Source organism: Phoca vitulina, unplaced genomic scaffold (genome assembly GCF_004348235.1).
Source record: "Phoca vitulina isolate PV1807 unplaced genomic scaffold, GSC_HSeal_1.0 scaffold16, whole genome shotgun sequence".
NCBI lineage: Eukaryota > Metazoa > Chordata > Mammalia > Carnivora > Phocidae > Phoca > Phoca vitulina.
Window position 1 is genome coordinate 27,296,490 of NW_022589719.1, and position 13,324 is coordinate 27,309,813.

At 41.9% G+C, this 13,324-nt stretch overlaps 1 protein-coding gene and 1 non-coding gene across 2 annotated transcripts; both read right to left on the reverse strand.

The window, feature by feature from the left end:
- Positions 1–1,972: 1,972 nt before the first annotated feature.
- Positions 1,973–2,076, reverse strand: LOC116638963. The gene has a single exon (XR_004300733.1). It is a non-coding gene; the product is annotated as a U6 spliceosomal RNA (small nuclear RNA).
- A 5,063-nt stretch (positions 2,077–7,139) lies between these two features.
- On the reverse strand, positions 7,140–8,649 carry LOC116638341 (olfactory receptor 10V1). The gene has a single exon (XM_032414235.1). It carries the CDS (start codon positions 8,415–8,417, stop codon positions 7,446–7,448), a length of 972 nt encoding a protein of 323 aa, XP_032270126.1. The 5' UTR covers positions 8,418–8,649; the 3' UTR covers positions 7,140–7,445.
- Between the last annotated feature and the right edge of the window lie 4,675 nt (positions 8,650–13,324).

The following is a 13,324-nucleotide window of genomic DNA, read 5'->3' on the forward strand; positions in this document are numbered from 1 at the left end:
CTTTCTTTCTTTCTTTCTTTCTTTCTTTCTTTCTTTCTTTCTTTCTTCCCTACTTCCTTCCCTCCCTCCCTTTCTCTCTTTCCTTCCTTCCTTCCTTCCTTCCTTCCTTCCTTCTTTCTATAATAAAAAGAATAATTTCGCCAAGCATCCTGTGAAGGGTAGCCTGGAGTTTCTTCTTGGAAGGTGTGTAAATAAGGGTGCTAACATGCATTTGTTGTTCATGCTAGGAAGTTCCTCACTTATCTTCATTTCTTAATTGAGTCAACTGGAAAAAATACATATTATCATGGATGTATACCATAAGAGACTCAGACTTTTGCTATTGAGATGTTGTCACTGAAGCAGAAACACCTAGGTACTATGGGTAAAGAAAGTCTCTGTGCACAGCTGGGGGCCTCCCCACCTCCTGGGATCACTGAAAGCAAGGGTATGACACAGAGGCTGGGAATCCTGAAAGTCACAAAAGAATAGTTGGATGATACACCCTGGGCGTAGTGTGTCATCCTACATGTTTCATGAAGAGCAGTGGTGACAACTAAGAAGGATGGTACTTTATATGGTCTGTGTTAGTCTTTGAAGTATTTCTGTACTTTGATTGGTGTGTTCAATTTCTTCCATTAGGTTATTTAACCTGTAGTTTTCCAGATGATTTTTTTGACCTGCCACCTATTCACTGTAGCAAGTTTTGTGAGATATTCTTTTTTTTTTAATTTTTTATTGTTACATTAATCCCCATACATTACATCATTAGTTTTAGATGTAGTGTTCCATGATTCCTTGTTTGTGCATAACACCCAGTGCTCCATGCAGAACGTGCCCTCCTCAATACCCATCACCAGGCTAACCCATCCTGCCACCCCCCTCCCCTCTAGAACCCTCAGTTTGTTTTTCAGAGTCCATCGTCTCTCATGGTTCGTCTACCCCTCCGATTTCCCCCACTTCATTCTTCCCCTCCTGCTACCTTCTTCTTTTTTTTTTTCTTAACATATATTGCATTATTTGTTTCAGAGGTACAGATCTGAGATTCAACAGTCTTGCACAATTCACAGCGCTTACCAGAGCACATACCCTCCTCCCCAGTGTCTATCACCCAGTCACCCCATCCCTCCCACCCCACCCCCCACTCCAGCAACCCTCAGTTTGTTTCCTGAGATTAAGAATTCCTCATATCAGTGAGGTCATATGATACATGTCTTTCTCTGTTTGACTTATTTCGCTTTGTGAGATATTCTAAGACATATTAGGTGTGGTGTCTGCCATCAATGAGGTCAGCATCTGACTTGGGAGATAAAACACAAGGGCATGAAATGTGAGTAAGGTCCAATGCGAGACTATCCCTTGAAAGGGATGTTATCATAGAGGAGGGAGGGACAAGAGAAGCCACACAATGCTTCACGTGGAGGCAAAAACTGAGCTGGCCCTGAATGCATGGCTGTAAATTAATGATTCATAAATTAATTCAATATTTTTGAGATCTCTAGGCATCAAGCTAATGGAGATAGTTTCTTCCTCCAAAGAGGTCACAGTGTACTTGAGGGAGATAAATAAGGGCACTACAAGTGTTAAAGGTGCTGTGATGGAGTTATATACAAGGTACAGAGGGAACACAGGGGATGGTGTGGTCACTTGTCCTCGTGTGGGGGTGGGGAGGGTGGGCAGGAAAGACTAGATGAAGTGTCACTGAGCTGAATAGCTCAATAAAATACAGTTAGTATATGTTACCACAGTTACAATTCTTTTTCTTGTGATGAGAACTTTTAAGATCTCCTCCCTTAGCGACTATCAAATGTACAATACAGTATTGTTAACTATAGTCACCATGTGGTACATTGCATCACCAGGACTTATTTATTTCATAACCGGAAGTTTGTACCTTTTGACCCACTTCACCCTTTTTGGCCAACCCTTCATCCCCTACCTCTGGCAACCATGAATACATTCTCTGTATCTATGAGTTTGGGCTTTTGTTTTTAAAAATATGGAATGCTTCATGAATTTGCATGTCATCCTTGTGCAGGCACCATGCTAATCTCTGTATCGTTCCAGTCTTAGTAACCTGTGCTGTGAAGCAAACACTCCTTTCTTTTCAAATAATGAGAAAGTCATATGGCAACATCTGACTTTAAAAAGACCTCAGAATGAAACCACCTTTGGGAGGGTGTGTTTCCCAAGTCAGAGACCCAAAGAACCCCGGCCCTCGGACTTTCTGTCCTACTTGGGAGAAGACAAGGATAACTGCTATCCCATTTTGTCATGCCCACGTTGCTCATTTTCACTTGCTGATTGAGAAGCAGCTAAAATCTATTACTGTGGGGTAAAAGCACCACAGAAACCTGTCCAAGGTGAGGACAAATGGCCCGAGAATTGAATAGAACTCAGGAGAATTAATGAATCAAAGTCAGTGCTCTTAGATATCTTAGATACTAATAATCCTCTTATTTTCTAGATACTGGGACAGAGGCTTGAAGGATGATAGTGACTTTCCCAGCTTACCGCTCCTAGAAACCATGTCTCCGTGTCTCTGAATCTCAACCCCATGATGCTTCTTCCAGAGAACTATGGTAGATGCTCTGATGCCCGTTGCAATAACCCATAACTCCTCTCATCTTTCACACCCCCCACAGGTTTCTCAGACATCCTGCTTTCCTCTGTCAGCCCTATCTCCATGTCCTCACCTGATTTGTTTTTCTAGTGTCTTCTGACTCATTTTTTTTTTTAAAGATTTTATTTGAGAGCGAGAAAGAGAGAGAGCACAAGCAGGGAGAGCAGCAGAGGGAGAGGGAGAAGCTGGGCTCCCGCTGAGCAGGGAGCCTGATGTGGGGCTCGATCCCAGGACCCTGGGATCATGACCTGAACTAAAGGCAGACGCTTAACCGATTGAGCCACCCAAGCGCCCCTCACCTTTTCTTCATTATCCTCTTTCCTCTGCTTCTAAACACTGCAATACCGTAAAAGGATGAAAGAAACCTGAGAGTCTGTTTGGGATTTTCTTCTGGGTGTAATTGCAGAGTATGCCTGTCCCTTTGGCTCTTTATTATTATTATTTTTAAGATTTTATTTATTTATTTGTCAGAGAGAGAGCGCGCGCACAAACAGGGGAAGGGGCAGGCAGAGCAGGCAGAGGGAGAAGCAGGCTCCCCGCTGAGCAGGGAGCCCTATGCAGGACTCCATCCCAGGACCCTGGGATCATGACCTGAGACACTTAACAGACTGAGCCACCCAGGCATCCCTGGCTCTTTACTTTTGGAATGAAAAGGAACAGCATCAATAACATCCCCTCTGCAGCAAGTGAGAGTTACAAATTCCCAAAATTTTTCTATGAATGATGGCAGTTTAAAAATACCCTTGCGGGTGCCTGGGTGGCTCAGTTGGTTAAGTGCCTTTGGCTCAGGTCATGGTACCAGGGTCCTGGGATCGAGCCCCGCATCGGGCTCCCTGTTCAGCAGGAAGCCTGCTTCTCCCTCTCCCACTCCCCCTGCTTGTGTTCCCTCTCTCGCTGTGTCTCTCTCTCTGTCAAATAAATAAATAAAATCTTTAAAAAAATACCCTTGCTAAAATTGGGTTAAATATAGCAAATTATATGATATTCTTTTAATATGCAGTAATAATAGCTACCCACTTCCTTCAGATGGATATTTTATAGTTCCCATTTGTATTTTTTATTATCTATAAGTCTTAGGAAACATAGGACTTACCGATATAGAATCAAATAAAGCATTAAAAAATTAGTAGTAGCAATAAATGTTTCAAAAAAGTTTTTAATAAGAATGGACATTTATTAGTAGCATTAAAAAAAAAATCTGAAAACCAGAAAAAAATTATCTCCAAAGCTAGTCCTGTTCAATTCCACAAATATTTATGGAGTACCACCACTGCTAAACGAGCAGTGAAGGATAAAAATGGTAGAAAAAGGGTAGAACACAATCCTTTTGTATAAAGAACATACAATTTTTATGAGCGGCAAGGCACTCTCCCTAGGTGTAATTTATCTCTTGATAGTAAATCAGCTGAGTCTAATAAATGCTAGCCACTGCACTAGGTGCTGGAAATTCAAGGATAAATGGCATATTCTCCATTCCCAAGACACTCACAACTATTGAATGTTTCTTTTCCCATTCAGATGAAGATATAAACGAAATGCATAAACTACCAGTGGGTTTCAAAACAATAAGATAGCCATCTCAATGCGAATCCCTAGTAAAATTCTGGAAACGTGTGATTAAATAAATAATTCATAGGCATTTTGAAAAGCCTGGTGATTACTAAGAAGAGCCTGTATGAAGTGACCCAAGATAAATCATGCCAAATACACTTTCCTTTTAAAATAAGGCTTTTCATAACATAATAAAATAATTTTAAAATTTTAAAAATTTTAAAAAAGTAAAATTTATTTGAGAAACAAAAAAAATAAGGCTTTTCAATGGTTAGATTTATATCCGTACTGTAATGTATTTTGATTGTATGAAAAGATTTGATAGGCTTTCCATGATATTCTTCTTGGAGAAATGGTTTATTACAGATTGGATGGTGAATTGGTTATTATTATTTTTTAAGACTTTATTTATTTTTATTTTGAGAGAGAGAGAGAGAGAGAAACAGCATGAGAGGGGAGAGGGTCAGAGGGAGAAGCAGGCTCCCCGCTGAGCCGGGAGCCCGATGTGGGACTTGATCCCAGGACTCCGGGATCATGACCTGAGCCGAAGGCAGTTGCTTAACCAACTGAGCCACCCAGGCGCCCCAAGAATTGGTTATTTTTTGATGCAAAATATACCAGTTCAAACTTAATGACTTACAATATCAATCATTTTCTTTGCCCATGTTTCTGTGGGTCAACATTTTAGGCTCGTTCGGCTGGGTAGTTCTTCTGCCGGAATCACTAATGTGACTGCAATCATCTGGAGGATCGACTGGGGTTGGTCTAGGGAACCTTCTTGATGGCCTATCTCTAGGTGTTATCCTAGCCCCAACATCTTCATGTGACAGTCACAGGGCAGCAAGAGAGGACAGACACCAAAGGGTAAGTGTAAGCCTCTGCTTGCAATATATTTGCTAATGTCCCATTGGCCAAAGCAAGTCACATAGCCATAGGGGAAGGGGGCGGTGGTCATAATTGTGACAATGTACCACCAATGTTATTAACTGAGCATATTTCTAGCTAGTTGGACAATTCCCAAATAGGAGGACTACCATAGATGCTCACTTGTTGTATTTTACCGTGGATATTGGTTAAAGATTTGGACAAAGGAAATGAAATATGATTGTAATTTTGATCATGCCACAAAACTATGATGAATAAAATCCTGAGGATGACTGTGGCAGTTTGGTTCACTTGGCCCAAACCAATTAAAAAAACAAAACAAAACAATATATCAGTGTTAAATGAAAAGTCCTACAGGGGCATCTGGGTAGCTCAGTTGGTTAAGTGTCTGACTCTTGATTTCATCTCAGGTCATGATCTCAGGGTGGTGAGACTGAGCCCCTTGTTGGACTCTGTGCTGGGTGTGAAGCCCGCTTAAGAGTCTCTCTCTCCGTCTCCCTCTGTCCTTCCGCCCCCACCCCCACTCATGAGTGCGCTCACTCTCTCTCTCTCTAAAAAAAAAAAGTCCTACATGTATGTTAGTAAAATAAATTGTGATCAGGCAGAATTGAAAGTCAAATGAAGTGATATGGAGATTTTATTTGATACCAAATTTATGAGAGGCTAAAGTGATCAAGGTCAATTGATAGAAATGTAGTTCACAGGTCATGATAAGTAACAGTTCCCCAGAACAAAATATTCTCAGTGCATTGTGTTTATTTTTGGGTGAAAATTTGTAGAAGGATATGGAGCTAGGGAAAATCTAGAAGGTGACTGGTGTGAGAGCATTTAAATATGATCTCCTGGATGGGGCGCCTGGGTGGCTCAGTCGTTAAGCGTCTGCCTTCGGCTCAGGTCATGATCCCAGGGTCCTGGGATCGAGCCCCGCATCGGACTCTCTGCTCAGCGGGAAGCCTGCTTCTCCTTCTCCCTCTCCCTCTCCTCCTGCTTGTGTTCCCTCTCTCGCTGTGTCTCTCTCTGTCAAATAAATAAATAAAATCTAAATAAATAAATAAATAAATAAATATGATCTCCTGGAGAGAAAACTGATGGAGTATTTGCTCTAGAGAAAAGAAGACTAAAGACTTAAGGAAGATACAAAATCTGTCCTAATACTTGGATACTTGGGAGAACTGTCAGGGAGAAGAAAGCTCTAGAGGGTCAAAATAGGATCAGTGGGAGGAAGTTGCTTGTAGATGGACTTTAGCTCAAACAAGTGTGTGGTACTTTAACAACCGGAGTTGTCCAACAAGGAATGTGGTGTCTTCCAAGTGAATGATCTCTCTCCTTGGAAGCTCAAGCAGAGTCTGGAACACTGAGATGCTGTAGAAGGGATTCTTGAGGAGTCAAGGTTCAATGAGGCCCACTTCTTTTCCCATATTTTCACTTACTAAATTAAATAACATTTTCCTCCATTATTATTACCCTTTTTATTGCTGGGGTGCTCTTTAAAAGTTATGAACAGAATCATGAGTTTTCATTTTGGTTAACAAAACAAAAACATGTAAAAAAAAAAAAAAAAAAGAAAAAGTCTCCCTTCCTTTGGCCAACTGCAAAGCCTTCCTTCCTTCCTCCCTTCCTCCCTTCCTCCCTTCCTCCCTTCCTCCCTTCCTCCCTCCCTCCCTCCCTCTCTCCCTTCCTCCCTCCCTCCCTCTCCTCCCTCCCTCCCTCTCTCCCTTCCTTCCTTCCTTCCTTCCTTCCTTCCTTCATTCCTTCGTCCCTCCCTCCCTCTCTCTCTTTCTTTCTTTCTCTTGCCATTCAGGGCCTCCTTGGCCAACATTTTTGTTTGAAGATAGCTTAGTCTTTAGATTTTTTAAAATTTATTTATTATTTATTTTATTTATTATTTTTTAGAGATGGAGAGAGAGAGAGAGAGGGAGTGGAGGGGCAGAGAGAGAGGGAGAGAGAGAATCCTAAGCAGGCTCCATGTTGTGGGCTCAGTCTCACAACCCTGAGATCATGACCTGAGCCAAAATCAAGAGTTGGATGCTCAACTGACTGAGCTGCCCAGGTGCCGCTAGATTTTTAAATACTTGTGTTCTCATCCTGGATATATCAAACATGAAGACAATGGTACTTACTATGGGCTAATTGAGATAACCCATATAAAGTGCCTAGTATATAGCAGGTGTCCAATAAGTGTTGATTCTCCTCCATCCAAGCCCAGGACATCAGGCTGCCCTCCATGATACAGCTTTATTTCCATTACACGGTAGCATTCATCTCCTCCGGTGATCCTAGAATAGTGGGCCATGTCTCAGTTTGCTGAGGACATTCCTGGCTCATGCATGTTGTCCCAGCATAGTTATTAATAGCATCCCCATTCACTTTGAGCATCCGATTCCGACAAGCCATGGGATCATCCTACCTAGAAATTCTTCAGTGCCCTCCTTAGGGCATCTTTCAGTTCCTTGTTCCTTATACTGTAGATCAAGGGGTTTAGAATGGGAGTGATGAAGGTGTAGACCACGGACACCACCCGGCCCATCTCAGGAGAGTAGCTGGAAGTGGGGGACAAGTATATAAAGCTGGTGCAGCCATACTGCAGGAGGACCACTGAGATGTGAGAGGAGCAGGTGGAGAAGGCTCGGTGGCGCCCTTCCGCTGACCGGATCCGTAGAATGGCTGCCATGATGAAGACGTAGGAGAGGAAGATTAATGAGAGGGGGATGCTTAGGACGATGAAGCTGATGATGTACAGGGCAGTCTTGTGAACGTGTGTGTCTGCACAGGCCAGGTGTATGACCGCAGGCATGTCACAGTAGAAGTGGTAGATCTCATTGTTGTTGCAGAATGGGAGATGGAAGATTAAAATAGTCAGAGGCAGCGACAGCAGGAAACCCAGCACCAGGGACCCTACCATCAGCTCCATACACAAGGGCCAGCTCATGATGCGGGTGTACCTTAGAGGGTAACAGATGGCCACAAACCGGTCATAAGCCATGACTGCAAGCAGGACACAATCAGCTCCACCCAAGAAGATGAAGAAAAACATCTGGGTCCCACATCCAGGGATGGAAACAGGAGTTTTGCCCATTGAAAGGAGGTTTGCCAAGGCCAGGGGGGCAATGGCAGATGTATAGAAGATTTCCAGAACTGCCAGGTTAGCCAGGAAGAAGTACATGGGGATGTGGAGGGAGTGGTTGATTTGGACAAGGACTGCAACTGTGGTGTTTCCACTGAGGCTGGTCAGGTACATCACCAGGAAGGCCACAAAAATCCCCACCTGGATCTTAGGGTCGGCGGAGAATGGACGAAAGAAGAACTGAATCTTTGCAGTTTTATTTATTTCTTCCATAGATAATGTATTTGATCTGGATAAAGGAAAGATGACATGCATCTTTAGGCACCTCCCATGCAATATGATGCATTTGTACTCCCCTGTTCAGTGTTAGAGCACTTTCTGAGGTACCTCAGCGATTATGTGCACACACTTTCATGTTAGTGCAGATCATGGAATATTATAATTTACACGTTTGCCACCCCTCACCTTTCCTCCTCTACCCTCAAGTACCAAAGCCCAAGAAATCCTCAGTGGTGGGGATCTGGATGCTCTTTGCTTTGATTTTGGTGCCTAGCACAGTGTCTGATATAGAAAGCTTTCCAAGGAGTATTTGCTGAATGAATTAATGAGTAAAGTCAATTTTTTTTTTAAGATTTTATTTATTTATTTGAGAGAGAGAATGAGAGACAGAGAGCACGAGAGGGAAGAGGGTCAGAGGGAGAAGCAGACTCCCTGCTGAGCAGGGAGCCCGATGCGGGACTCGATCCCGGGACTCCAGGATCATGACCTGAGCTGAAGGCAGTCGCTTAACCAACTGAGCCACCCAGGTGCCCCGAGTAAAGTCAATTTAAAGTTCAAAGTTACAAAATAGATAAAATAGGGTTTTAATTTATTATGTGAAACTTGAAACAAAAACATCTTAGGAAAGTGTCATTAGATGTATGTTATAATTTTAAGAGAGCCGTGCTACTGGTACACTGATAATGCAACACACATCGCAATTTAGCTCAACCCCGAGAGATGTCATTGACTCATCCTGCTTCCTCTCCTTTACCCAATTTGTTCCTAAATACTGATCATTTGTCCTACAAAAATTTTGCATATCTATTGCTTTGGTCCTTTCCCACTGCCCCAGTCGGTCCTATCTGTTGTTATCTTACATTTAGGTTCTTGTGATAACCTCCTATTTCTTCTCCTGTTTTCCTTCCTCTTTCCTTCATCGTGCATCCTGCTCTCCATGATCACATTATCCATCTGCTTCAGTGCCTTCCTGTTGCTTATATGACAATCTTCGTGCTCCTCTCCTGATTATTCCAGTCTCTCTTGGACCTGACTGAGGCCAATCACACTATGGCCCCAATTATCCCTGTCATGTACCATATGGTCGACTCATTGACCTCTTCTCCATCATTCTCCTTCCTGTTTCACATACTTCTGTTCTCCTTCCAGTGAGAAATTTCATCTTCTCTCTTTTGCCTAATACAAATCCTGCCCAACTTTCAAATTCTAGGTCATGTTCCTCTTTTATGACGTCTTCCCAGGCCACTCCAGTTTAAATCTCTCTCTCCTTTCTCTGAAATTGTGTTGCTCAGAGTGTTATGATTTTATTTTTTTTATTTATTTTTTATTTTTTATTTTTTTTTAGATTTTATTTATTTGAGAGAGAGAGACAGAGATAGTGAGAGAGAGAGCACAAGTGGGGAGGAGAGGGAGAAGCAGGCTCCCCACAGAGCAGGGAGCCCGATGCGGGACTCAATCCCAGGACCCTGGGATCATGACCTGAGCCGAAGGCAGACACCTAACCGACTGAGCCACCCAGGTGCCCCAGAGTGTTATGATTTTAGTGCTAATACGCTGTCTTCAACTGTATCTATTGGTTCTGTCCCAAATTATATTCTAGGTTCCCTGAGGACAGGGTATCTTATGACAAATTGTCATTTATTCCATGTTAAGTGCTAGGCATGGTGAAAAATGATTTATGTGCATTTGTTCACTTATTCCACAAAACTCCTTTAGGAAGTCTGTACTATTATCACCCCATTTTACAGATGAAGACACAGGCTTAAAGAGGTTAGGAAATATTTTGAAGTCACACAGGTAGAAAGTGGGAGAGCCAGGATTTAACACAGTCTACTTGACCACAGAGCTCTTTTTTTTTTTTTTTTAAAGATTTTATTTATTTATTTGACAGAGAGAGACACAGCGAGAGAGGGAACACAAGCAGGGGGAGCGGGAGAGGGAGAAGCAGGCTTCCTGCTGAGCAGGGAGGCTGATGCGGGGCTCGATCCCAGGACCCTGGGATCATGACCTGAGTTGAAGGCAGCCGCTTAACAACTGAGCCACCCAGGCGCCCCTTGACCACAGAGCTCTTATGCTTAATCTAGGTTAATACTATACTGCCTCCCTCGATACTGCTTCATATTTCCTAAGTAGCTTTGTTATTTGATGATATTTCAGCCATAGGTAGAACTCTAGATGGTCTATGGTAAAAAGAGCACCTAAGATCTGAGACCAAAAATGTTAGATTACACTATTTTCAGACTTGAGAGGCATAATTACGATCTAGACTATTGTTTTATCTAGTAAGTGCTGCCCCTAACAATGCAACAAAAAGAATCTCCCTTATTTCTTGTTTCTTAAAAGATTTATTTATTTATTTGAGAGAGAGAAAGAGAGAGAGAGTGAGAGAGCATGAGCGGGAAGGGCAGAGGGAGAGGGAGAGAGAATCTTAGCAGACTCCGTGCTGAGCGTGGATCCCCATGCGGGGCTCTATCTCATGATCCTGAGATCACGACCCTGAAGATCACGACCTGAGCTGAAACCAAGAGTTAGATGCTTAACTGACTGCGCCACCTAGGTGCCCCTCCGTTCCTTCTTTTATAAGGAGCAGGGAGAAAGGGTTTGGTTAAAAACTATGATATTTGGGTGAAGATGGAGGGAGACTGGCTTAATTCATCCTTCATGAGAGAGAGCAGGAACAAAGAGAAGGTTCTCTGTGACCCAGGACCCAGTGTCCTGAGTGATGCCCAAAGAGTTTTCATAGGAGCCTACAGTTTTAATCTCCTGCTTTCTGGTGGCTAAGAGTCTAGTCCCAAAACCAACACAGTTGTTTTGGGTTGAACCAAACCTATGAAGGTGATACAAATGAATAAGTCATTTCATAAGGACACTAGAGATGAAAAGTCCCAATAGTGCCGTCTGCTCATTTTTTTTTCTCAGTTACCACCTCCTTCGGCAGAGGAAGTCCACCCAACCTCTTGGGCATAAGTCCACCTAATCTCCTCAAAGCACTTGTGTCTAAATGCAGTGCATGGGCTACATTGGCTTCATTTTATTACAAGGTCTAGAAAAGGGAAAAGGAAATCAAATGTAGAGAAATACTATGAAAACCAGGGTTCTGAATAAGAAATCCGAGTACCACATTATCCAGCATATTATCTAACTATTCTCTTCATTTCTTTATGGAAAAGTTCCCCACTCATTGTGATATCTTCATTGTGACAAGATGAAGATATAAGTTAAGTTCTATCTGGAAGCTATATCAACTTTAGGTTATATCAAGTGCTTTTGTTATTGCAAAGAAGAAACCAAGTAGACACGTTTCAAAAGATGGTCTGGAGCTTTCAGATATTCCTTCTATATGATGTCAAAATATTGAAGCAAATGTTGGACATCGTGCAAACAAATAACTGAATGCTTTGCTGACAATTCTTTATATAAATCTGGAGTGATGGTGGTGGTTGTTTGGATCTGTTCATGCTTCCTAAACCAGAATGTGTATATTCTAGAGTCGTCAGGGTACAAAACTGTGTCCAGGACAAAATGAAGTCCCAGGATCAACATGGTGCAGTTTTCTTAAAAGGTCAATTTTAACTTGAAGGTTTTAGGAAAATTATTTCATATAAAAAAGTGGAGATATATACATAAAAGGAAGATCTGCATGAATTTTGGGGGATAAAAACATATTTCCAAGAGATTTCTTACTCCCGATTGTTCACCAAGTCCTTAATATAAATTGTCTCTCATGCTGATTAATTAGTACTTAAGTAGAAAAGTTTTAGATGTACTGATTTAGACCATGGATTGGCTATTACTCAATGAAAAATAATTTTCCAAACTTCCCAAATATACAATCCTGATTTGGATCAGCTCCTCCCTTATTATTCCAAAGAAAACAACTAAAGTAGTGGTCAACATTTTCTAAGATAAGTATGGCTCAGAGAAAACTCCCAGGGGATAGCTAGTCTTTGGAAAGATGGTTTATCATCTCCTGAGACTGTTTACCATCATGCTATGAAGAACATGGCTCCATGAGTTCTTTGTCCTTCATGTAATTCCTGTCCAAGTTGACTAGTGGCCACAGAAGGTCACATGCCCACAGAATCAGAGCTCCCCCAGGTTATTGGGTCCGTCTCTTCCAAAGAGATTGCCTGACTTGTCCAAGGTTGCACAAGTGGGTCATTTTTTAATTCATCATTTAAATATACAAGGTACTGTAGGGGATGCAAAGATGATTCAGATGCCATCTCCTCTGTGGAGTCGCAGGGACAAGGCTGTTGGCCAGATTTTCCCTTATTCTTGTTCTGTTTAAAACTCTTGAATCCTATCTTCCCTTGTCAGTTTTGCTCAATTTAAATTGTAGACAACATTTATAACAAGGGGAGAAAAGGTAGTTAAAAAGTGGTCTTTTAACTAAGTTTGGTTATACAACCAAACAATCTTAGGACAATGCATATATAAAAAAAGCATATAACTTGGGGGAGATGATGCTTCCAAGAAAGATGGTAGAAAGTAGGCTATGTTGGAATAAATGACGTGTACTCAAATTCCAGCTTTGGTACTCACTAGTTTTGTGATCTTGCTAAGTCACTTGCCCTCTCTAAGACCCCATTGTTCAGAATAACACCTCACTTCTTTACAAGGTTGTTGTGAAGTGAAAATGAAATGATGTCTGTACAAGAACCTACTGGAATGCCTGGCACATATTGACTGCTCAGTAAAGTATATTGATTCATTGATTCCTTCCATTATCTATCTTGAGACTGAAAAAGATTTAAATTGCTGAGTGGGTGGAATGCCTGGCAGGTCTACCTGATATTTTCTGGGAAAGATTTTATGTTCCACTTCATGTCCAACCAGACATCTGGTTCCACTTCTAGTTTCCTATGTCCCCTTATATTGCAGAATCCCTATTTAAATAGAATGAAGAATGACCACTGTCTCATAGATTAGTTGTTACAGTT